The following is a 27,859-nucleotide window of genomic DNA, read 5'->3' on the forward strand; positions in this document are numbered from 1 at the left end:
GGCGGAAATCCCACGGGGGACGTGACCCCCCCCCCCCCTCATCCTGAGAAAAATATGATATATCCCCCCCCAATATATCACTGTAAACATAACTATGTAATTTCCATAATATTAATAATACGCAATGAAAGCACTGATTATAGACACAAGCGAGTTTTTAAGTTTCAAAAGATTGCGATCCCCCGCCCTTTGCCTCACAATGGTTTGATCAACTGCCTCCCACCCCCCAGCAGTGGCACATGATGTAGGTACAGTGCGTGTGTGGGAATCCCCACCTAGTGTCACCAAAAAGAACTGCAGACAAATGTTATTCATTCTTAAAGATGTGCCTATTATTTGCTCAAATGTATTATGTATGGATATTAGGATATTTCATATTTGTGTTTTAGACTTCGCTCTTTTATTTTGAAACCCCACGACCGGAAGTATTATTGTTGACAACTTGTGTTGTCCGGTTCTGTGCTTTGAGCTAACGCTAGTTAAGCTAGCTAATATTTGTCTTCCTTTGACTGGTTGAAAATGTCTAGGATACAAATGTTGAGGTTCCGTGTGGACGAAATGTGCATACGATTAAATACTTTGGCAGATACACCCAAACTCGTCTCCGTGTGGACATGGATGAGTGGGGTTGGTACACACACAGTCGAGTCTTGACTTTAGGCACATAGCGGACATTTACGCATATAACATAGAACATTTGCGCATATTTATGCGGTCAAAAATAGTTAATAAAAGTTAAGATGTATGTAGTACCCACTTACTGGTCACAGGAGTCTTCAATAACATTTGGATGGTAATCCATTTTGTGAATACATTTGTTGAAACAACATATTTGTTGGCAGACGACTCCTTATAAACACTGCTATCTAACGTTAGCAAGCTAAGCGTGCATAGCTCGACCTGTGTAACGTTAAGTAACTTGTGTTCCTCCACGAGTAATCGATCACTACTCGAGTACATCATGCGATCAATCGATCTGGATTTTTTCTTTTTTTAAATGCTCATCCCTAATGGATATAGCATCTTACTAAATTGCATATACATTTTATTAGTATTTTAGTTCATGTCATCTCTCTGCTTTGCTGTTTCAGATTGCGTTCTTCTCCCGACCATTAGGTCTAAAATAGCATGAACGGGGCTAGTGGTAAAATCCAAGTGTGCATGCTCAGGGTGTAGTATCATTCACAGTAGACCACATACATTTGATGGCAAATGGGGCTCGGAGCCCCTAACCCCAAGTACAACATAATTTCGTATTTCAAAGTTGATTGGCTGTGTCGGATTACAGACAGTCGGTAAAGAATCCTTTCATTGCTAACGGCAGCTACTGTAAACTACCTAGCTAGTGACGTTACGTGAAAATTAACAATGTGGATTATTTACTCAAGCACAGGTTTTAAACCCTGAATTTGGAGGACATTGAAATCAAACGTCTGGGTCCACACCAGCCACTGGATATTGTTATAACTCAAACAGCTTGCAAAGGTAACCGCGGGTAACCGTTAACATCCATCCATGAGAACAACCTAGAAGAGGCTTAAGTTTTACTGAGAGCGTCAGTCTGCTGAAAATCATCATAACAACTTTTCCACCTTAAAGAGGATAAAAAAGTGTTCTCGCAATACCATGGGGGACAGCTAATTCAGGAGCTACAGGACTTTCTTCCCAAAGTAATCGACAAGTGAGCCCACAAGTGTTTTTTGACACTAAAAACATCCACAATGTAGTGTTCCTTAGTTGGCATGGTGACAGTGTCCATGTCTACCGTCTGAAAGGCACTCAATGTACGTACTGTAGCTAACGTGAGGTTAATCCAGTCAATCGCACCATAGCGATTTTGTTTTATGTTGGCAGGTTACACACACACAATAGCTTAATTTGCAGAGCTACTGTAGCAAGCAAACCGATAGAGAAAACTAAAGCAAATATTAGCTAGCTAGCACCTATTCCATTTATGTGGAATCTTTGCTATCATCAGTTTATTCCAAGATCAGCATGCAGCTGTAGTGCTTCGAAGTCCCTGTGATCTTTAATTATCTCATTGCAAAAGCGAAATTGTCGCTAGGGGACTTTGATGCACCTGTGTGCCGATCTTGGAGTAAACTGACGATAGCAAAGATTATAGCAAACACCACAGAAACGGAATTTGTGCTCGCTAGCTCTGCAAATTCAGCTATTGTGGGAAGCCAGCCAATATAAAATTAAAACATATACTATATTAAAATTACAATTTTTTTTTATTTTAACAAGTTGGGACAACCCTTCAGTTAACTACCTATCAATTATCCAGTAGGAGTAATTATGGTTCAGGCTGTGTTACAGTACTACTTTTGGTGTCCGCCTCAGGAATTGCTCTTGAGAAAATGTCATGTAATTGTCCCCTCCAAAGTTGATATCCGATTTTCTCCCCTGGTTACCGTTAATATCAATGACATGGGGACATGACATGGGGTCCCTGTATTACGAAGGTTCGGTCACAATGCAAGAAGTAAATATATCTACTGGTGCACTGCCTGGGACCAGCATTCTCAATGTTTCATTCCCTTGAAAATAACCCTGGTCCCACAGCGGTACCTCCGGCTTGGTCACACAATTGGTAGTGTTAGCGGGTGGGATATGTGTCCTGGTCGTTGTAAACTGCAACTCATACTGGTCGGTCGATGCGCCTGTTCAATAGGGAGGGGATCCTGGGGAAATAGTGTGAACCTCCGCATGCGTTACTTTCCCCAGTGAAACTCCTCACTGTTAGGTGAAAAGAAGCGGCTGGCGACTCCACATGTATCAGAGGAGGCATGTGGTAGTTCTACACCCTCCCCAGGCCGTCAGTGGGGCAATGCGCGCAACGACCAGGAAGGGAATTGGCATAACGACTAAATTGGGATGGGTGAAAAAATACAGAAAGCCCAAAAATAAATATAATACTTAAAAAAAAAAAAAAAAAAAAAAAACTGGTCCCAGTGGTCAATGAATTTCTGCATTGTTGTCAAGGAAACGTCATCAATGTCCAGACCTTGGTTCCATTCCATTCTGACCCAGGTAAAAGGTTTGCTTCTTCTGTCATAGAGTAGACATACTCACCGTTTAGATTTTCGAGACATTGAGCCATGACTCTTGCACAGATTTGAAACCACACTTGAGAGCATCTAGATCAGCTATGTCCAGCTGCGATGTCTCACGTCAGCGATTCCACAACATTAAGGTGGTAACAGCGGTCAAAGCGACTGAACTATATTGTCATTTCGTAGAACAACTACTCCCTGGGACCTCTGACTGGATGGTGGAGATCTTATCTGAGGTTTCTCCAGTTGAGGAATCTGTGGGGGCTTTCTGTGCGGTGTGATGTTTGAAACTGTTGTCACTGGGCCCCAGGAAGGCTTCCCGGTTCAGGGGTTTGATGAACTGCACACACAGATTGGGCGCCTGCACAGCATTGGGTTGTTGGTCAGGTTTTCTGATGCAACGTGAGAGGGTGGACACGCAGCTCTTCTTGAAGTTCTCGTTCATGAATGCGTACACTATGGGGTTGTTGAAGCTGTTGAAGAAGCCGATGGCCTGAACGACGGCGATGATCATGTTGACGGTGACATCGTCGTATTTCTTCTCCAGGTCATCTGTGTGACATATACAGAGAAAGGAGCATAATTTTCAAAACGATGGGATAGAGTGTGATTTCACACACGACAGCATGCTATGATAGACACAATCAATTTCCCAATGGACCCTTTTGTCATAGAAGGGTAAACACAGGTTCTTGTTTTTGCTATGTGTCCGCTTCATGTAGGTGTGCCAGTCAGCCAGCATTTATTGAGTATTGTGTATGCCCGCTCAGTGGCAGACCTAAATCAAGCAGAAAATTCACCCTAAAATAGAATTCACATGTTATTTCTACAATACTGTTCAGCTTAGTTTTGATTTGTGAATATGGACAAGTCTCTCCTTAACTCATTGAACGCCAAAAACGAGAGTTCTCGTTTTCACCAGACTACATTGAACTCAGAACTTCTGGTAAATCATAAAAATACTATAGTCAAACCGGCCGAGGAGGTAATGTATTCTGTTCAACGCTCCATGGTATAGTCTGCGCCAGGAGAGCACTCCAGAGGCTTGAAAACTTTAGCGGCAATGGCGACTGCAAACTATTGGAAATTATTATGAAGAGGACAAAACGATCACACTTATGGATGATAAGGTGCGTTTTCACCAGACTACCGGTATGTTGGATTCTAGTATTTTCAAACAGGCTGTTTGGATGTAACGTTACCCTGGCGCTGCTAACGGGCCAACTAACGTTATATTTATTGATCCTGTTCTAACCCAAGACACTTGGAACAAGAGTAGACAGGGTTTTGGTGGACCTGTTGACAAAGGTAACATCTATTTTACCGAACCCCATCATAAAACATGCCTTTGTAATAATCCCAGCGTCGGAAAACGACCCCCCCCCCCCTTGGTGGCTTTGTGAATATAAACATTCTATATATGGTTGTGTTTACCTTTGACCTAGAAATAATATAGGTTTCAGGCGAGCAACCCGCACGAAAATGTGCATGCTGCACAACACACGTCATATCCAGGGAGCGGCTCAGCTTCTACAGAGCCACTGTGGAGAGTGTCCTTACCTTCTCAATGACGGTGTGGTACGGAAACTCCACCGCCCATGATAGGGGACAGCTAGAAAGAACTGTACGCACAGCGTCAAAAATCATCGGCTGTGATCTCCCTTCTGTGGCCTCCATATATGCCACACAAATCAAGCGGAAAGGGGAGAAGGTGATCGGTGACCCCTCTCACCCTGCTTACCACCTTTTTAACCCCCTTCCCTCTGATAGAAGACTCCAAAGTCTCAGGTGTAGGACATCTCATTTTAAAAACAGTACATATCCCGAAGTTATCCGTCACCTGAACTCAAGTCCTAATGCACAGCCACTTTGTACCATAAGGGCTAGCACCAGCCGACAGGCACTTTAAAGGAAAACTCCAACAAATTAGCTTATTTGCCATCTACCCTGGAGTTAGACAAGAAGATGCATACCTTTTTTCTTCTCTGTGCATGCAGTAGGAGTAGGAAGACGTGCACCGTTAGCCTAGCTTAGCGTCAGTATACATGCGGTGGGGAGGAGACTGTCTATTAGGAGGTGGTGGGGGATTTGGGCATTTACGGTGGCCAGTTTCGAATTGCAGCCTCCCGTAGGTGCTCTTTAAGAGCGGTTTTGAAAGTGGGTAGTGATTCACATTCCTTTACAGCTTTGGGTAGGGCGTTCCACATTGATGTGGCATAATTGCGAAATGTGTTTAGTCCCTTGTTTGAGCCGAATCTGGGTTTAACATGATTTGTTGAGCTTCCTCTGGTGTAGTGGTTGTGGTATTCACTGACCTTTGGGAAGTATTTTGACATGTACATGGGTACCTTAGTCGTATAGTGTATCTTGTAGACCAGGCCCATTGCAAGTTGCTGTACTCTGTCGTAAGACGTGCACCATTAGCCTAGCTTAGCGTCAGTCACTGGAAGTAGGTTCCTCCATTAGCCTAGTTCCCAACGTCTTCCTACTCCTACTGCATGCACAGAGAAGAAAATGGTATGTATCTTCTTGTCTAACTCCAGGGTAGATGGCAAATAAGCTAATTTCCCAAAATGTTGGAGTTTTCCTTTAAGGCAATATGCACTTTAAACTGGAACACTGAGCTATTTTAGGTACTGTAGCATTTTTTTTATTGTTTGTGTAATACTTCTATTGTGGGGATTGCATTGCATGTATTCTTGTGTGTTTTTATATTGTATGTTTTTTTTTACTGTAGGTTCCCGTACATCGTGGTGTGGGAGTGCAGGAAGGATGAGACAGTAGACGGTGGTCGAGTTCTTCCCTTTACTTCCCAACATGAATTTACATACATAAAGTGCAGAGACGATCAACGTAAAAGTGACAGCTGACATATGTATCTTGTTTTGGCACCAAGACAAATCCCAATCAACCATGTGTTGAAATGGCAATAAAGTTATCTATCTATCTATCCATCTATCTATCTATCCATCTATCCATCTATCCATCTATCCATCTATCTATCTATCTATCTATCTATCTATCTATCTATCTATCTATCTATCTATCTATCTATCTATCTATCTCTCTATCTCTCTCTCTCTCTCTCTCTCTCTCTCTCTCTCTCTCTCTCTCTCTCTCTCTCTCTCTCTCTCTCTCTGGAACATTTTTAGCATGGGATAGCGCACAAACTAGAAATAAACGTTTTTTTCCCTGTTGGAGTATAAATAGTGCCTGTCAAATGAGCCATACTATTGTCTCCATAGCTATAATATACGATGAGTCTGCAAACATCGTGAAAATGGTCAAAAAAGCTGTCTCCAGGGAGTAAAGATGGAAAAACAGCGTGGCAGTCAAAGAGTTAAGCTGAAGCACTAGAGACTCTAGTGACCATGTCATCAAATTCTGGAGCTGCTGCATAGATGGCGGGTACTGGAACAACTCAGAGGACAACATGACGGTACCCATAGTGATTTTTACTGGGATATGGGTACATTTTCTGATTCAGACATTTAAATACAATCTACATTTAAATAAAACTCATTTGGATGTAATGCTCAAACTAATATTTATATTGGCCCCAAAAGTCATCCACTAATTCATTGTGGATGGACCAACTCAAATTCAAGGCTTGATGCTGTGATTTCCAGTTTAGGGTGACAGTTATCTATCTAAGATATATCATTAGTGCTTCAAAGCTAGCACTATGGGTACTATGGGGTCCCACGAAGAGCCATGGCTCCTGAACACCAGTCAACCTACCAGTCAGCCAACCATACTGTATAATGTATGGTGCAGAAATGTTCATAATTCCACACCCTCAAGGGTATTGCCACATATCACCCACCATCTTCATTCTTTCTATGTTCAGCGAACTGAACGATGTCGACGACGAGTGGACATGCACGCCAGCTCCAGATGCCAGGACAGCATTCAGGATCCGACCACCACTGCATGTCTGTCTCTGTCTGGACCACACATGCCTTCATTGCTTAAGATCCCAACGTGCAGACTGTGCCAAGCTGGGAGACATCTGCTACAACATCCTGCTGCGCTACACTTGTTTTTGCCGATGAGGATTCCTGTGCTTCTTCCGTGGCAAAAGGTTGAGCTTCCTCAGCCGACTTCTGCTCCAAAAGCAAGATTCGTCAGATGAAGGGAACAATGAGTTTTTCATCCTCTGACACTGACACCCTGCCAGATGAGCAGCAGGACCAACATTTGGTGAACGGACTGAGTGCTGGGTGAACTAATGCCGCCGACACACTACACAGCTTTAAAAATCATCAGAGTGCTGTGCTGTTGGGGCGCCCCGGTGGCACACCACGTTAAGACGCATACTGCGTGATCGCGCATACTGTGTGATCGCAACGTCCCAGGTTCGAATCCGGCCCAGGACATGTGTTGCATGTCCCCCCCCCCATCTCTTCACCCACTTTCCCCTCTCTGACTGTCCTGTCCATAATAAAAAAAAAATAAGCAGAAATGCCCTAAAAAATATATTTAAAAAAAAGAGTGCTGTGCTGTTCACACAACACAACTTTCTGTCTTGTAAACAGGGATCTTCGTTGTGCAACCAACTGGACCACAAGCAAGCGACTGCCCCTCCAGAACGCTCTGGCGTTCCCGTACATCGTGGTGTGGGAGTGCAGGAAGGATGAGACAGTAGACTGTGGTCGAGTTCTTCCCTTTACTTCCCAACATGAATTTACATACATAGAGTGCAGAGACGATCAACGTAAAAGTGACAGCTGACAGCTGACATATGTAAATAATAACAACACCCCCTGTTTCCCAGAATGCACCCCTTATACCCTCTGAACCCAGAGACTTAAAGGAGCCCTCACTCCACTCCTAAAGACTGGTGAATGTCTATACCATTGTGAGTGATAAATGAGTCACCACAGTGGAATAGACAAACAATGAAAATATGCTGCGTCTACCAAGATCCAGGGCTTCAGCTTCAGTCATCTTCAGCATGGATGTCTCCTGGGTTGAAGGCTTCCTGGACAAAGTATGCCATGTTCTTCCTCGCGTAGAAGAAGAGTAGGTTCTGGTGTTGGCCCCTCACTCCCTCTCCTTTGCAGCGGCAAAATATTTTCCTAACGTTCCAGCTGGCAAGGTGTCAGCTGAGTTTACCAACAAGATGTTTAGCCTCGTGACACAGATTGGGCTGTCAGCAAGCACTATGGGAGATAGGAAACGGTTGACACCACATCTCCTCCAGCTAATGGCCAAGCTAATACAATGTAGCTACATTTTAATTCTTTCAGTGCCACTCACGAGATTTCTCGTGTTTTTTTATAGGTGGTTGCTAGCCACTCACGAGATTTCTCGGATTTTTTTTTTTTTTTTTTTTTTTGCGATCTGAAAAATTATTGCATCACCCGAGCCTACCCGAGTATAGCCGAGGGGCGCCGACGATCACTGTGGAAAAAAGCGCCCCCTGTCGTCTCCCAGATGACATAAGTGATTTTGGAATGGACTCAATGAAAATGAATGGGGAAAAAAATCCGGTACTCCACATTTTCCAGTTCACTGATCCAGCCGGGGTTACCACAGTTCATTCTGGAGCCTCAGATCCCCGCGGATCATAGAGATCTACTGTGTCGCGTTGGATCCATACACTTATCGATTTTTTCGAATGGTGATCAGGAATTGGAATATACCAGTTGGATACCATCTGATGTCAGGTAAGGACTCTGTGTTATCAGTGGTAGGATAATCGGAGTAAGTTTGATGAAGTTATAAGCTGTTTTGTGAAATGTCTTCTTTCGGTTTCATTGTAAAAGTCCGAGAGGAAATCAACGGGGCGATTATCAGTGCGCGGCCGTAATGTGCGTGCGTGCACGTATAATATTGATCATCTAGCGTTTATTTGAAAACGATTCATAAAAAGGCAGACGAATATCAACGTTGTGGAATATTCCACTAAAAGACGATTTTCATAGAATGCTCCAGAATGAGCTGTTTTTTTATATCAAAACGGGGGCTTTTCTAACTGCTCTGAAACGGAAACGACGCGATAAAAAAAGAATCTGCCTTCACAGCACTGACTGGAAAATAGTATTTGATAATGCGATGGGCAGATTAGACACATAATTTAAAACATAGATTAGGCGATATTAACGTTAACATTGGCGCCGATGGTGGCATTCAAGCGGTAAAACGGAAAACCAGGCATGGCATTGAAAGAGTTAAGTGGATCACTAACGATATACTGTGTAGCGATATGTATCTCTAGTTATGAGTTAGAGCATAGAGTATCTTCAAAGGTGAAGCCCCCAAAACCTTCCTATCTGTGTTTGCTGAGCAAAGTGAACCAATGATGGTGATATGTGGCAAATATACCCTTGAAGGTGTGGAATTATATAAACATTTCTGCACCACTCATTGGATATGGTAGGTAGACTGGTGTGCAGGAAGCTGGATTACCAATAGTGTTAGCTCATATCTAGCGATACATTTATATCTATTCATTGATATTGACTTAACTGTCCAAGATAATTGGAATAGCCCAATGTGAATTTTGTTTTAGGGTGGATTTTTCCTTTAATGTTATTGGGTGTAGCTGTTTTTTACGTCTTTGAAAGGGTCCATTATCAGGTAATCGGTGGTGGAAGAAGTACACAGTTCCTTTACTAGTACTCTAGTAAAAGTATAAATCCTCCTGATTGTACATAATCTTCATCAATTGTTGCCATGTTTTCTATGCAAAATATTTTTCTTCAAAGTAACTAGTAACTGGTAGGTTCAGATAAATGTAGTGGAGTAAAAAGTAACAATGGTCCTCATACTCTAACAGACATACGTGAAAGTTACCTTGGAATTCCTTCGTAACTCGATTGACTCATTTATTCAGCATTCTCGAATGGCTTCGTATTGTAAATTCGTTGTAGGATTTACGAACTCGAAAAGGCAGTCGTAAGTCGGACGTAAGTCAGACAGACCGGTGTGCGCCTGTGTTTTTAATGGCTTTCTTTGTGAGAAATCCTTGGGGGTTGCCATCACTTCGATCCTACAGACATCCACGGAATTAAATCATAATAAAGTTAATAAATACGACTATTTCTTGATGTATTGTCGTGCACCCGAGTTTATAACAGCCGTCTTTGGGAGAAGTCCTTGGGGATTGCCATCACTTCGATCCTACAGACATCCACGGAATTAAATAATTATAATGATGATAAATACTACAATATTTGTATCATTAACAATTATGTTTTACGTTTATAGTCATGACTCAACGAACCATGTCCGAGAAACGGCTTGGTGATGATGCATAAGGCAGATGCGCTCAGCGCACACACAAGCCGTTTCTCGGACATGGTTCGTTGAGTCATGACTATAAATGTAAAACATAATTGTTAATGATACAAATATTGTCATATTTATCTTTATTATAATTATTTAATTCCGAGGATGTCTGTAGAATCGACGTGAACGCAAACTATTTATCCCATTAAATGAAGCCTTTTACCAGTTTCATCACCTGTGCATTGTTTGTTACTATTGCACTTTACTGTTACATTTGCACTCTGGTTGGATGGTGTACTGTACTTGTGCTGTATAATGACAATACATTTTAATCTAATCTAATCTAACTTCGATTAGTCGCAAATAGCTTTTCACACTACCTGTTGAATATTTCCCCCATAAGGGTCAGCATGGAGTAAACGCAATGGATAGCCTCTCCTTATAAGGAGCTGGCAGGGCGTTTCTGTATGCAAATTCAGGTGTATGAGAACACACTTCCAGTTTAAGAATGAGTGGCGTTTTTCATTCATGGGAACCCAGCTGCAAAGATTTTGGCTGTTTACGGAGACTGTTTCACGCGTTCAGGAATCCGGAGGAGGATTTTTGTACGTGCGTTAGTACCGTACAAACTTTTTACCAAGATATTTACAAAGGTACATTTTCGAGAATGAGGACCAATATTTCCTTTTTAAATGTAGTGGAGTGTAAAAGCACAAAGTTCTCTAAAATAAAAATACTGAAGTGAAGTAGCTCGAAATTGTACTCATTGTAAAAAATGTTCACCACTGCAGGTAATAGCCTACTTACTGTACTCAAAGAGCATGTGGACCGTATGGAATGGAGCCCAGCAGACGGTGAACAGCAGCACAATGGTGATCATCATTTTGACAGCTCTTTTCTTCTTCCTGATCAAAAGATATAATGAATGCACTTTTACTTCAACATAATTGGACCTTTCATTACTGACAGTCCATAGAAGCCCTACATACTTAACCCCCTTGACTGCTCCTGATGAACAGGTTTGCACCATGCAATTAAATTAGATCTATGTTTTTACCTATGAGAAAAAGATCAGCTGTCTGTTCTCACTCGACTCTGGCCGGTATTATTCAGTTGCATCCAATTTTAAGTGGAAATAATTGGTTTTGAAAGCTGCGATAGAAAGTGATGTCGAAGTGAGAGGTTTTGTGTGCTGCGTGCGTGCGTGTGAATGTGTGTTCCACTTAGTTCTCCAAGTCCAGGACCAGTTTAACCTAGGCTAGAACTGCTATAATCGCTCTTGATTATGAATTCTGAAAACACAATATGTATGATTAGCTTGCAAATTCATAATTATTTTAATTAATTTCACAATCAAAGCTGTACAAATAATTGGTTCGATTCCCCCTCCTCCCGGGCAGCGTGTTGAAGACACTTAACCCCTAATTGCTCCCGATAAGCAGGTTGGCACCGTGCATGGTTGCCTCCGCCATCGGTGTGTGAATGTGTGAGTGAATGGGTGAATTTGAGGAACAAAATTGTAAAGCGCTTTGGATAAAAGCTGTTACTGTATATTTGTTTATTAGCAAAGCTGTTACTGTATATAAATGCGCCATTTATCATTTAGGAAGAATGTAAAAAAAATATATATTTTTTATATATAGTATACCTTGAGATCTTATTGATCTCCCTGTGGTTCATGGTATTCAGGACAGAGGAATCGCCCACTCTCTTGCGAATCCACAGCTCGATACCGATCCGTGTGTAGAGGAAGAGCATGGCAGCCAGGGGAAGCAGGAAGAGCACCACCATGATGAAGGTGGCGTACACCTGCCTGTGGGTCCGCGAGCGCCAACTCTCCTGACAGCAGACGTGGTAATGGTCATACAAGAAGTCGTACTTCACCTGAACAAGGGGCATTTAGAAAGAGCTATTATATATATATATATGTCTGGAGGCAACTCTTTGAGTGCAGGAGCTCAAATTGACAGGGTGCACTTTGCCAGTATATGTCTGGAGGCTAGATGGCCTGATTTGTACATTTAATACGTTGTGTTCTTTACTAATAGGCATGTAAGCACCATTCTGATTGACAAGCTAAAAGCAATTGGTTTTGATAGTTTATCAGTGAGCTGGATACAATCCTACCTGGAGGGGAGGGAACAGATGGTGGAGGTAAACGGTACCCTATCCCCCCCCCTCACAGTGAGCTGTGGTGTTCCACAAGGAAGCATACTAGGACCGCTACTATTCCTAATTTATGCAAATGACATGTCGTCAGCTTGTGACTGCAACTTGTTCCTGTTTGCGGACGACTCAGCCCTGCTGGTCTCTGACAAGAACAAGTTACAGGTTGAAAAAGCCCTCAGCTCGGAACTAGGCAAAATCTGCATATGGCTCGCCGACAACAAACTATCATTACACATGGGCAAAACAGAGTCCATTCTCTTCGGTTCAAATAACAAACTCAGCAAGACCGACGGCTTCTCGGTTACAGTGGGTGACAATATTGTCACAAGGAAAGATGAAATTACCTACCTGGGTTCCATCCTAGAGGCTAATCTTTCCTGTGACAAAATGGCATCCAATGTAATAAAAAAAGTCAACCAACAAACGCGATTCTTGTACCGGATCTCCTCTCTGGTAAACAAGAATACCCTGAAGACTCTAGCAGGAGCACTCATTCAAGGGTACTACGACTATGCTTGCACCTCATGGTACCAAAGCACCTCAAAGGCACTAAAAAACAAATTACAAACATCTCAAAACAAGCTAGTCAGACTACTGCGTGACCTGACTCCTAGAACCCACCTCACCCCTGCCCACTTTGACAACCTAGGATGGCTTAGAGTAGACGACAGAGTACAGCAACTTGCAATGGGCCTGGTCTACAAGATACACTACGCGACCAAGGTACCCATGTACATGTCAAAATACTTCCCAAAGGTCAGTGAATACCACGATCACAACACCAGAGGGAGCTCCACAAATCATGTAAAACCCAGATTCGGCTCAAACAAGGGACTAAACACGTTTCGCAATTATGCCACATCAATGTGGAACGCCCTACCTAAAGCTGTAAAGGAATGTGAATCACTACCCACTTTCAAAAACACTCTCAAAAAACACCTACGTGAGACTGCAATTCGAAACTGGCCCCTACAAATGTCCTAACCTAGTTGTACAGTAAATTACCAAGTAAGGCTTTGTCAGTATTCCAATGTACAGTGTAAAATGTGTGTGTCCCCTACCCAACCCCCCCCCCCCCCCCCCCCCACCTCCAATGTACAGCCCTTACCCACCCACCCAACCCCACCCCACCCACCCAACCTCCTACAATGTAGTTTCTACGTCAAATGTATATACACTCTTTTTCTGGACACTTTTGTATCACAAACAGTACTGTATTTGCAAATCTGATGTCATAAATGTATAGATGTAGCAGATGTCTATCTGTATGTCATGTATGTCATATATGTTATGATGAATTGAAAATGGGGGACCCTGATGTAAACAAGACGAAAGTCTTTCTCTGGTCTGCATCCCCTTAACAATTGTATGTATTGAGCTGTACTGTACTGTACCCATTCTGCAATCTGTTAATAAACTTTTCAATCAATCAATCAATCAATCAGATAAGAAAACGTTTGTTGCACTAAATTCATAATGTGAAATGGTAGTTCACCATTTCAACCTTAACTGCGTTGGCCCCAGAAGCCTCAATCATGTCTTTACACTTAATTGTTTCATGAGCTTGATGCCATTGTGTTCTGACTCAGTTGAGTGTGGCGCTTGCCGGCTATATACATGCATTTTACTCCTGCTGAAAATAACTTCAAAGTCAAAGCTGAGTCAAAGCTGCAAAGACACACCATATGCTACGACAGCATGCTGGATGATTGCAATGCAGGGAACCACTTACCTCCAGCTGCTGCACAAAGAGCATTGGAGAGCCCACCATCACCGATGCGATCCATATGAGCCCTACACAACAGAGAGATGTTCACTGTGCAACGTGCGGACATCATCACACAGCAACCCGCTTATCTTCAACTCCAGTGGTGGAAAGTAACTAAGTATGTTTACTCAAGTACTGTACTTAAAAGAACATGCCAACATTTGGGGAAATTAGCTTACAGTCTTCTCCAGAGAGAGTCAAGAACAGGGGTGAGCAATACATTTTTACAAGGGGCCACATGAGAAACCTGAACTGTGTTGGAGGGCCGAACCAATGATAACTTGAACTTAATTCTGCTCAATATTCATTGTCTCCCATTGTAAAAAGTAGTAAATTATATATTTTGATTAGCTGCTACTGGTAATCAGAAGAATATACATATAGAAATATAGAAGTAATAAACAGTAAAAACAAACAATCATTACATCAGTGTTCCATTTAATTTTCAACTTGTTAATCTTCACAAACACTGAAGAGATGTTTTGCAGTAAGAATACCAGTGAAACTGTACATTAGGAGGGGGTTGGGTTGGTGAGTTTGGACATTTACGGGGGCCAGTTTCGAATTGCAGCCTCCCGTAGGTGCTGTTTGAGGGCGTTTTTGAAGGTGGGTAGGGATTCACATTATTTTACAGCTGTGGGTAGGGCGTTCCACATTGTTGTGGCATAATTGCAAAACGTGTTTAGTTCCTTGTTTGAGCCGAATCTGGGTTGAACATGATTTGTGGAACTCCCTCTGGTGTTGTGGTCGTGGAATTCACTGATATTCTTAAAAAGACATGCAATTGATCAACTTTATACAAAAAGCAATACATGCTTTAAAAAAATTTCAGTTATTTTTACTTGTATGAGTAACTAGGAGGGATATGAGGACTGTGTTTGTGTAAGGAGGGATATGAGGACTGTGTGTATGTGTAACTAGGAGGGATATGAGGACTGTGTGTATGTGTAACTAGCAGGGATATGAGGACTGTGTATGTGTAACTAGGAGGGATATGAGGACTGTGTATATGTGTAACTAGGAGGGATATGAGGACTGTGTGTATGTGTAACTAGGAGGGATATGAGGACTGTGTATGTGTAACTAGGAGGGATATGAGGACTGTATGTGTAACTAGGAGGGATATGAGGACTGTGTATGTGTAACTAGGAGGGATATGAGGACTGTGTGTATGTGTAACTAGGAGGGATATGAGGACTGTATGTGTAACTAGGAGGGATATGAGGACTGTGTATGTGTAACTAGGAGGGATATGAGGACTGTATGTGTAACTAGGAGGGATATGAGGACTGTGTATGTGTAACTAGGAGGGATATGAGGACTGTGTGTATGTGTAACTAGGAGGGATATGAGGACTGTATGTGTAACTAGGAGGGATATGAGGACTGTGTATGTGTAACTAGGAGGGATATGAGGACTGTATGTGTAACTAGGAGGGATATGAGGACTGTGTGTATGTGTAACTAGGAGGGATATGAGGACTGTGTGTATGTGTAACTAGGAGGGATATGAGGACTGTGTATCAGGGTATCTGCAGGTTTAGCCCAGATTTAAGGCTTTTTAATACTTTTTTAATGCCACTCAGAATGAAATTTAATACCAATTTCACAATAACAAAATGGCAAAAATCACGCAACGACACCAAAAAAAGGGACACAAGGCGGCCGGGTAGCGCAGCGGACTAAGCGTCTGTCTACCACCACAGAGACAGTGGGATCGAATCCAGCTGTGGTGCTTCCGGGTTGGCCGACCGTCCATACTAACACAATTGGCAGTGTTAGCGAGTGGGAAACCCGGCGAGGGTGGGTCCTGGTCGTTGTAAACAGCGACTCCTACAGTTCGGTCGGGGCGCCTGCACAGCAAGGGAAGGATCTAGGAGAGGTAGTGTGACCTTCCACACGTTACACTCTCCCAGTGAGAGTCCGCGCTGCCAGGTGAAAAGAAGCGGTGGGCTTGGTACACATGTGTCGGAGGAAACATGTGATAGTCTCCGCCCTCCCGGACTGACGGTAGGGGGTAGAGTGCGCAACGACCAGGAAGGGGATTGGGAATTGGCATAACGACTAACATTGGGATGGGAGAAAAACGGAAAAAGAAGGGGGAAAAAGATAATAATAAAAATAAAAATAAAAAAGGTTTAGGGACACATTTGTCCAAAGATGTTTATTAAAACATAAAGGAGTAACTGGATTGGATGAAACAAAGGGGTGACAAACATAAATCTCTCTCTCTCTCCACTCTCTCTCATGTCAGAAGTCACCTCGCTGGCAGACTGCCATCCCTCTCTCTTTCTGTCTCTCTCTCTGTCTCTCTCTCATGTCTCTTTCTATGTCTCTCTCTTCAGGGGTTTTGCTGCCACTTGCTCCATTAGAACAGATTAGATTAGATTGGATTCAAGTGTATTGTCATTAAACAGCACTTAGTACAGTTGTACAGTACAACGAAAAGAAGTAGATACCACTTTACTCCACTGCATTTATCTGAACCCATCAGTTACCAGTTACTTTGAAGAAAAGGATTTTGCATAGAAAACATGGCAAGAATGTATGAAGATTATATACTTTCATATTTGAAGCCTGTCAACTTCAAGAAGATGTAATCAGAGCAGCATAATTGTACCACATACCACTTTAACTCTTTCTGCGCCATGCCCATAGGCGGCGGGGTATATAAGGCCAGGGCTAGGCCTACCCAAATCGTTATGTTGGGAATCTTGAAATGTATATATATGTGCGCAGGCTGCTGGCTATTGTGTGTGTCTTGTGCTGCAGCCCGCTGGCCAATGTGTCAACGACGAAGGTGTCAATCGGCTAGGTGGCGGTGTTTAACATTCCAGGTACAGGCAGTAACCAATCACGCATAGGCTTAGGTTAAATAATGTAGCCAATCACATAATTCACATGATCATCCTGATCCCGCAGGCCGAGTAAAGCAAACATCTGCGTTTCGAATCTCCGCCCGCCGATCCTTTGTAGCGAAGACCAGCGCGCTATTTTGAGTCAAATTTCAAAAAGCAAAATGGATATACGGTATTTTTCCAAGGCATATAAACAAAGTAATTTAGAAGCTGCACCGGGCTGCCCCTGGGCATAACTACGGATCACCGGAGGCTATATGTTGCTTTATCTTGGCATACAAGGGCTTGCTCTAAGTGTAAGAGGACATGATGAGAGTCAGAGTTCATCAAATTTTGCTGCGTTAAGGTAAGACAATGGTTAATCTATTATTGGATGCCTTCATTTGAACACTTAATTTGCACTATATATTAACTGAGTGGGGCTCGCCTTGCATAGCCTAGTGGGTGTGTGTATTGACAAAAAAGGAAAGATTTTGCGCGCTCCACGCGATATTGCCTACCCAATTCTTAATCTCACCCGCCGCCTATGCCATACCCAAGGTTTCTCGGGTTTCAAATCCAACCATTGAGCGGCAACCCAGAGATTTCTCGGGTTTAGATCCTTTTTTGTTTGATTTTCCCGTTCTAAACACTTGCACAGACCTGCCTGTGTCTCCCTGGCCCCGCTGCCTACGTTATAATTGCAATGACGAATTAGCGTGGAATAGTGTACAAATTGAAGTATGTAGAAACAAACTGGTTTGTCAATGTTGAACTATAAACAGTGCCTGTCAGTACGCTACAGGATAGATTTTAAGGTTCTCCTATTAGTTTTTAAAGCCCTTAATGGTCAGCCCCCCTCCTACATCTCAGACCTCCTATCCCCCTATTCCAACACCAGGTCCCTCAGGTCAGCCGATCAGAGGCTCCTGACAGTCCGGAGGTCTAACCTTATGCTCAGGGGGGGACGTGCCTTTGCTGTCGCAGCCCCTGAACTGTGGAACAGCATCCCCACCTCCATTAGGCTTGAAAATGGTCAATAACGCTGGCGCCATTGAGTAAAGATGGGAAAACAGCGTGGCGAGTTAACATAACCTATAGAGGTCAATGGATCGAGAATGTAATGCTCCCAAGCACTGGAATACACAAACTGCATGTATAATGCATACTTTTACTTTAGATACATTAAGTACATTATTCTCCACTTTTACTTAAGTAGAATTTGACGACAACACGACAACAAAGCCCCCGACGAACATAACACAAATGATCAATACTTCGAACCGGACAACATCAACGAAATAAGCAACGCAAATGGTCTAAACATTTTCCACCTCAACATAAACAGCTTAAGACACAAATTGGATGAAATCAGACATTTATTCATTAATGGTAAGGCAAACATACTGTGCTTCTCAGAAACGAAGCTTGATAATTCTGTGAATGACCCAGAGATTGAATTAGAAAACTACTCAATAATCAGGAATGATAGGAACAAGCATGGAAGTGCTGTCTGCATGTATATACATAAAGATACCAAATTCATTAACAGAGCTGACCTGAATCATGAATCAATTTAAACTGTATGGGTTGAAATCCTGTTCGAAAGGGCGAAATCCGTACTAGTTGGCTCAATCTACAGACCACCAGATCATAGTGGCTTTTATGATACACTTGACGGGTGTTTAGCTGGAGTTGAGGATGTAGAGAAAATACTTATTGAAGACTGGAACACGGATATGCAACGAAAAGATGCACCCGTCTTCAAGTCTTTCAGTAGGTTTTGCGTTCTGCATGGCTTCAGCCAGCTAATCACCCAACCCACACATACATGTGAATCAACACAGACTACCATTGACCTCATTCTGACAAGTCCAGGATCTCCAATAAAGGGGTTATAGCATGCGGGTTAAGCGATCATTATATGATATTCTGTACCCGCAAAAAGCTAAGACAAAACAGTCACATCTAGAGACCTCAAAACCTACTCTAGCGAGGCCTTTAGCCTAGAACTGGAGAGCCTGGACTGGTCATAAGAACTCAGTGGTACACTGTTTGAAGAAACATGGCTTGGTTTCAAAACCAAATTCTCAACAATACTAAACGACATGGCCCCCCTAAGAACCACCAGGGTAAAAAATCGTGCTGAGCCGTGGATGCACTCCGAAATATTGACCACTATGAAAACCAGAGACAAAAAATGCTCCGAGTTTCGTAAGAGTCAATCAAAGCTTACCAAAAGCATGGCAAGTGAACTCCAAGTCCACGTGACCGAACTCAAACTGCAAAGAAACAGACTAAGAAATGATGTTAACTCCATGATCAAAACTGCAAAAAAGAATTTCATCAATGACAAAACTGAGGAAAACAAAAATAAACCTGTGAACTTTGGAAATGACTCAATAATCAACTAGGCTGCAGTAAAAAGCTTAAAACCAGATTTTCAAACATAAACATAAATACAGATAACACGCTCATCACAGACAAGCTGGATGTGGCCAATTACTTAAACATTTTCTTCACAAACATAGCCACAACACTGGTAAATAAACTACCCTCCCACTCAGGGCATTTTGGGGTAGAACACATCATAGCCTACTACAATAACCTAGGGGTCCGCAAAGACAACTTCAAACTAGAAATGGTAACAACAGCTGAGGTACTAAAAAAACTGAGCGCCCTCCAACCTAACAAGGCCACTGGCCATAACAATATTCCCTCCAAATTGCTCAGAGACTCAGCAGCCGCCATCGCCCCAGTCATCACACGCATAATAAACCTCTCCATAAAACAGGGACACGTACCCAAAGACTTCAAAATTGCGAGAGTACCCCCCCTGCACAAAAACGTTTTGATTATATTTAATAAGTGGAACCCCGAAGCTGTAAGCAGAATACAAGTCATATGAACACCCACGATATAGTGTTCTTCCCCCTTCCTACTGTATAAGAAAGAATAAAAAATGCATTGCAACGAGAACAGAGGTTATTTGTTGAGTGTATGTGTATTACAAAACCCTTGCAATAAATGTGTCTTAAATGAATGAAAAGCATACATGCTCTGGATACAGAGCATATATCGTGTGGGTGATATCATGACTTGTATTCTGCTTACAGAATTTCACTTATTTAGTTTTACAATGTCAAAGCCTAAATCAAAACGTTCCCGTATTTCTGCAATCTATGCGCAAAATAATAACGAGTTGAGTTCTAACAAAGAACGTATTACATGCTGGTAGGCTGATAGAGTAAACTATGATATGAATATGAATATGATATGATATAAAGGTATACCGTCCGCGAGGATAGCGAGGACTCGAGTCGGATAGCCATTAAATGCAATTTGAGAATATAGGCTATTAAAGCGACGGCCTATAGCCTATACATATTATTTAATGTTTTCATAAGCGTAAAGATACAACAGCTAGATTAATGATCAAGTTAGTTTACTGTATGCAGGCATCGCAGGGCTGTGTGTTATTATATATGCGCAAGTTACTGTTGCATAATGTAGGCTATGGGCTGGCTGCTATTATATGTAATTCATATAGGCTACCTAATACAGACAACAAAATAGATTGTATCATATGCCTCTACACACATTATATTATACACATCATATTATATCTTGGTTCGGCAGCGCCTCTGTGAACAATCTCTCAGAGTTCGCTCGGGTCAGTCCATTATTTCACATCCCATGGGGGTGTTCCATTACCATATATGGATAATCGGGGCGGTTCTGGTATGCAAATGCATAAAACTGTGCACGAGCTCGGCGGCTACGTGGCGTAGTGGGCAAGGCGCTCGCCACGAAATGCTGGAGACGCTGGGCTCGTCAGTTCGAGCCCAGCGCTCCACATTTGCTTTCAGTTTAGCTGGTCGTCCGTACTAATACACATTGGCCGTATTAGGGGGTGGGAAACTGATGGGTGGGGATCGGGCGTTGTGGACAGCGACTCCTACAGGTCGGTTGGTGCGCCTGCGCAGTAGAATCAGGAAGTGTCGGGGGCAGCGTGAGCCTCCCACGCGTTACTCCTCGCCACTGAGAGATCGAGCTGCGCAAGTGAAAAGATGCGACTGCTGTTACCTCAAGTACCGGAGGGGACTTGTGCTATGTATGACTTAGTCCACATTGCAGCCGGCTTGTGGGAGGCAAGAAACAGCGTCCGTGACAGGGGAGGGTTGAATTGGATGATACGAAATTGGGATGGGAGAAAATCTAGAAAATGGGAGAAAAAGTGGATCAAAAAAAAACTGTGCACGAGCTCCAGCGTAGGATCAAAGTGATATTTATCAAGACAGGTGTGCGTAGGACCTGTGTACGCACGTGTGATAAATCCATTTTTTTTTGTGCGTGCACACATTCTAATTTCTGTGCTTACGAACAAAAGTAGAAGACTTTCTAAGAACTGTTGATAAATGAGGGCCCTGGCCTACAGTCAGGGACTCAGTCGGACCCAGCTCTGCTGCGTTCCCACTACCAGGTGGCAGTGTACATCCACTCCCATAAAGCAGGGATAATCCACCCTGCTACATATATATATATATTAACTTATTTCAAGAAATCTTGCCTAGTCAAATTTGCTTACTGCACTGGCAGATTATTATACTTGTTTCAACCACATATTTGCTAGTTTTTATTTCTTATTTTTGCAGTGTGGAGTTCTCTCTCCTGCTTGGATAAGGTGGGAACAGGATACCAGAAAATGTATGTGTATATGATGATTGTCAGAATGTAGAGCTATAATTTAATAGCTAACAAAGAAATACCACGTACAGAACCTTTAACCAAAATAAAAAACCTAATTATAGATCGAAATTGGTCAGGAAAAAGAAAATCATTCCAGTATAATCGGTCTTTGAAGTCAGATCAGAACATAGGTAGAGGGGTCTCACGCCCTTGGGGTGGGCCACCGAGCACGGTTCACACCGGCCCGTCTGGGTGGCGCCCTCTTTTCATGTTTTTTGATCGACACGCATATCTGCCCCTTCTCCCGGAGTAGGCATGTCGGCGTGGTTATGGCACGGGACTGGTTCTGGTCACGCTGGTCCAGGTCAGTTAACCCGTTTGTCCTGGTACCCTGAGGGACTTGGGCTTTTTTCTGGGGGAAAAATGCCGGGTCGGCCGGGGTGTCACAAGGTTAGGCGTTATGGAGACCCTTGTTGGGTACTCTTTTGTACCTGGCACTATCATAAGGGGCTGGTTCTCTTTTCTTCGCTCCTCTCTCACGCATGGCGGAGAGAGGGCTGTTGGGGTGGTCTTCTGGACCTCCTCTGGTAACCCTGTGTGCTTCCCGAGCCGCCGGGCCCGGTCCGAAGTAAAGTTTCGTTGATACCGTAGACCTGGGATAACCCTTTTTTCTTGAGGGGTTATAGGAACAACCACTGCATATGGTACCAAGAGGGTGGTTGATTCCCTGGTGTGTTGGAGCAGAGTCAACTCCCGGGTTACCCGGTTGAGTGTGCCCCTGCACGTTCATGACGTCTGCCAATCATGTCAGCCTTCTCTGCCTCGACCCCTCTGGGTGGGTTTTTTTTAATGGAGGCTTTGTCATGGTGATCAACAACTCCAGCATACGCCCCTTCCGCCGGGGGGGCTGTTTTCAGCTGACTTCTTTGGTGCCTGTCTCGTCCGCAGTGCTCCAGGCTCAGGTTACAGCCTGCTGCCTGGTTTCCCCGGTGCGCTGCCTGCTTCCGTTGGTTAACCTTTTGAGTGCTTACGGCCATGCTGACTGCCTGTTCTGCAGGGTCAGTGTGCCAGGCGGTGTGCTATTGGGGGGAAAGGGCCCGCTCTTGGAGGGGCCTTATCCGAATACGCTGGCGATGTGGGGGGCGGTGTCACTAAGTGACCACCTGGTGGGGTCTTGATGCCTGGCGTCATTGACCTCTCCGGGCCCCCTTTTTCCAGGGGATCCAGTCCCTTCAGTGGGTCTGGGTCTTCCTTCGCGCTCCGCTGCTACGGCCTTGCCACAGGGTTGGGTTTGCTCTTGACCCCGTGATTTTGGGGGCAGTAACAAGGTTTGTTCCTTCCGTTCGTTCCCTGGTGGCATGCGGGTTGTGCGTGTGTGTAGTCGTGGGGTCAAGCCACGGTCTGCTCACCCTGTGCGTTGAGTTGCTTGAGTTCCTCTTCGCACGGTCGGATCCGTCTCCCTCCCGTAAGCCTCCAATAGGGGGGGTATCCTCCATTAGGGAGGGTCGGGGGGCTCGGTCCTCCCCGGTCTGATGGTTGTGGGGGGCCTCAGCGGGGTACATTTGTCGGGCTATGGCTCCCGCTCAGCTCCTGTTGTGCAACTGGTGCTGAGCGAAGCCATAACGAAACAGAACGTAATGTTATGTATATAACCAAGTTCTGTGAGTTATGGTGCGCTCAGCACCAGAACGCCGCCGCGGCCCTTGATCTCGCCTTATGGTGAAAGTTTGGGAAGGACGCAAGTAGGTGACCACACACCTGCTTATGAAGGTAAGCGGATGGGGGTGTGGTCGTACTGTTATGGTTTGTAACCGACCCCAATCGCACAACACAAGACAGGTATGAGAGTAAGCCAAAACAGGGCAAAATATTTATTATTGAACAAAAGGCGGCACAGTCCCTTTAAGGGAAAACACAAAAAACACTGGAGTCAAAGAAAATAGGGAAAATGCGGCACTGTGCCTTTAAGAGGCGAACAGGCTAAGGGACTAAGGCTAAGGGACAGGGCCAGGGCAAAATGTCAAGGACCAGGACCAGGGGCACTGGAGAGGGGGACAGGGACAGAGGCCCGGAGAGGCGGGCTGGAGACAGGGACAGAGAACAGGGTTAAGGCCTTGGACAGGGCAAGGGCCAGAGCTGCTTACAGGGATGACAGGGTTCCGACGGCGGAGGCCTGGCACGGAGATCCTCCTCGGATGCTGCAGACGGGCAGCGCAGAACACCGGGGTCCCAGGGGACCGGGGCGAAGAGACGCATCCTCCCGTGGAACTAGGAAGCGATGCGCGCCGGCTTGACGTCTGGAGTGGGAGCGCGCCGGCTTGACTTCTGGAGTGGGAGCGCGCCGGCTTGACGTCTGGAGTGGGAACACCACTCCAGGCCTGGCACGGAGATCCCCCTCGGATGCTGCAGACGGGCAGCGCAGAACACAGGGGTCCCAGGGGACCGGGGCGAAGAGACGCATCCTCCCGTGGAATTAGGAAGCGATGCGCGCCGGCTTGACGTCTGGAGTGGGAACACTGGAAAACCTCCCGTAGAGAATTAGAGAGCGTAGACGGCGTCCCACTCCAGGCAAACGGCGACAGGTGGTGAAGTACAGGGGTGGCACGACGTCTCACGCCGGAGACGCGGCAGTAGATTGTAGTAACAAGAACGACCCGACAAGGACTGGAGGGAGGTCCAGGTATTTAAAGCCCTCTGGGGCGCTAATCATAAACTATGACAGCTGCGAAAGGTAGTCCAAGGGTGGGGGCTGGTGAAGAGTAGAGGAGAGTAAAACATCGCAAAGGTGGGGGCTGTTGAGGAGAGTAGACAGGGAAAGTCCAAAGGTGGGGGCTGGTGAGGTGAGGAGACAGGGAATAAAGGTCCAGGGAACAGGCGAATCCTCACACAGACGAATGTTGGGATGTTAAGGTACATGGTGGAATTTTTTATTCAGTGCATGTGCACGAAGTGAAGTACAGTGCAACTGGTGCTGAGCGCACCATAACTCACAGAACTTGGTTATATACATAACCTTACGTTACTTACCTGTGTGAAACAGCTATTACACTACATCACTTTTTGCCTTTTTGTAAAAGGAAATGGCCAATCGAAACAAATTTCAATGAGCCCTGATGCAAACATACTGTAACTGTACCATGGCTTACCTAGCATTTTGTATGCTCTTTTAGAGGTGTACTGCCTCCTCATCTTCAGCGGGTAAACGATACCCTGATACCTCTCGACTGCAATACAGGTCATCGTCAGGATACCCGTCACAATGGCTGTGGTTTGCACAAATGGAACCGTCTTGCAAACCAGGACACCTATGGAGAGCACAGGGACGAAACTAGGGCTGGGTATCATTTGAGAATGTCTGATACCAATGCCGATACGATACCTGGGATTTGATACAGATACCAAAACGATACTTTTTTTTTTATACCATACTTACTGCTGAGTTATGTTCATCACGTATGCTGTGTGAGGCTTTGTTACATTTTTAATGATTTTTTATTGTGGATGAACAGAATAAATCTTATATCTTGGAACAAAAATTATTTCCCCCTTATTTCCAGATTTATTTATGAATCGACAAAGCCATTATTCATAAAGTCCTGCACATTAAAATGTGGTGTACATAAAAACCTTGGAAATCATTTCGTGCTAAGAGTAAAAGCCTACCAGTTTGTATTCAATGTCTCTTTCAACCAAGAGAAGGAAAGTATAATTTAAGAGGGTTGTGTATTCTTAAAACATGTAAAAAGGTAAGAACTAATGTAAAAGCTATGTGTTTAAATTTTGGGAGTTAAATTATGGAATAGCCTTAGTGACGGGTTGAAGTTAAGTCTCAGGGGAGATTTAAAAAATCCTTAAAGGATAAAATAATTCAGGAGTACAGTTTTGAGTAAAACATCAAACATTTGTTTTTTTCTTTAAAAAAATTATATCTTGCAGCATATTTTCAGTTTTTCTTTCTTATATTAAAATATATTTAGTTTTTTAAGAATTTGTAAAGGATAGGCAAAAATAAGCATGTGCTTCAGCCTATTCCTTTTTTTCGGTCGTTGATTTTGGATTTTGAGTGTGAGCTTGCCTTGAATATGTACATTTGCGATTTTCTATATTTATATATATTTTTGCAAGTCCACACGGGTGTGTTTGATTTGTCTGTAAACAAGACCGTAAAAAATAAACGTTCATTCATTAATTTACCCAGGCCCCAGGGTACAGTAGGTTCAGGGTAGGTTTGCTGAGCATGAATGCTCTTTTTCAGCAACACCCTGCTTCACATTCACATGTCCATTCACACATAGGAGCTGCCCAGTACAACCACAGTCTGACACTGTTGACCACTGAGCAACTCCATCGGAGCAGTCGGGGGTTAAGTGCCTTGCTCAAGGGCCAGTCACTGGTTGGTAATCGAAGGACGGAGAGTTATTCATTCACTTCCCTGCCCAGATTTTTCTAGCCGATCTGCGGGGGATCGAACCCCTTCAGGTCACAAGCCTAACCTTTAGGCCACTGCTGCCCCCATTAACATGCTTATTGGCTCACTGACACTGATTATTAACTATATACGAAATTTGGTATCGAATGACATTTCTTATCCACAGCATATTCATAGTATTGAAGCAATTTCATCAATACCATAAAAGTATCACATTTCAATACCCAGTAGACAAAACACATGGACTCAAAATAAACCAATGGTGTGCTGCAGGTGTTGGTGTGCATGCTACTACACACTGACTGCTGAGTTTGATACAAGAAGCTACAGTATACAGTAATAATATCTCTGCCATTCAGGGATTGTAAATTGCTGCACAAGTATTTTCTAAAGAGAACTGCTTTCAGAATGTAATTCCAGGTGGAAATGTGGAGATTTCTGAGTTTACAGCGAGTTTAGAATGATATTGTATTTTAATTAGTGACCCACCACTGCATTCACAGCAGATGGGCAGTGACTTTTAGAGCTGAAGACGGACATAGCATTTAAACGATTTCTTCCTCCAATATTTAATTCAACCTTAAAGATTGAATTAGAAGCACGTTACTGCTTAGCCTCCCATTTCCAAACGCATGTTTGCAATGCAAGCAAACGAACATACATCTGATCCATATATATATATGGACGGACGCACGCACATGAAAACTGCATGTAAAGCAAATAGTGTTACAAATAAATAATTAATTTCAAATAATCATCAACTGATAAAGTGTGTGTATTCAACTGTGTTGTTCACTAGACTAATAATTAATATGATTAATATGCACCACACACACAATAGTGTATAGGGCTAAATAATAGCCTACAAATAGACGTTATTCATATATTGTTTTTGGTTGGATCATAGTAGACTTAGTAGTCCATAATACAAGGGTCCATACAAACACAAACTATAGACTGTACAATGTGCAACTTGTTTTTATCATAACGTCAGATCGGATGATGAGGCGCCCTTAGACGCACTTTTAGACACGAGGTCTTGTTATTATTAGAACTCACCTCCCAGCCACTCCGATGAGATGTTTTGGAGCAAGGTGAACGGTATGCAGAAGAAAGTGATAAGCAGGTCACTCACCGCTAAAGAACATATAAAAACATTTGTAGCCGTCTGATTGGTTCGTTTCTTTACCACTATGTAAACCACCAAACTATTTCCAACAAGAGCCAAGACGAAGATAATCGCGTACATAAAGACGAACGTGGTCTTCGCGCTGTACGGCAACTCGGGTATGTAGACGAGCGGCTGGATGTTGTATGAGTCGATGAACTCCTGGCGACTTAGGTTGTAGTACTGAAGCATCTCCTTCAGCACTTCTGGAGTTATTTTGGTGGATCCTTGTCCCGATTCTGTAGAGGCTGCCATTCTGTTCAGATACCTGATCCGCTATAACATAGCTCAATCCTTGACAGAAACCTGGTTGGCTATGATAAGATAAGAGTGAAGACGAAACCTCCTCCACCGAATCCAGGAGGCGTCTGGCTGCACAGTCATAAATTAGGGGCAGGCTATACTCTCACCCTATTACCTTATACAAATAACTGTAAACATTCAATCATTTTCCATAATGACATAGATTTGTGCAAATTTACCTGGGAAATGGTCGATTTACCTT

The 27,859-nt window shown here is 43.6% G+C and overlaps 1 protein-coding gene across 1 annotated transcript; it reads right to left on the reverse strand.

The window, feature by feature from the left end:
• Positions 1-3,234: 3,234 nt before the first annotated feature.
• On the reverse strand, positions 3,235-27,609 carry qrfprb (pyroglutamylated RFamide peptide receptor b; the record flags this gene model as incomplete). Its single annotated transcript, XM_084323002.1, has 6 exons — positions 3,235-3,611; positions 11,103-11,200; positions 11,944-12,179; positions 14,197-14,258; positions 24,904-25,062; positions 27,246-27,609. 6 exons carry the CDS (start codon positions 27,607-27,609, stop codon positions 3,235-3,237), a joined length of 1,296 nt encoding a protein of 431 aa, XP_084179128.1.
• Positions 27,610-27,859: the final 250 nt, after the last annotated feature.

Source organism: Notolepis coatsorum (assembly GCF_963971535.1).
Source record: "Notolepis coatsorum genome assembly, chromosome: 10".
Taxonomy (NCBI): domain Eukaryota; kingdom Metazoa; phylum Chordata; class Actinopteri; order Aulopiformes; family Paralepididae; genus Notolepis; species Notolepis coatsorum.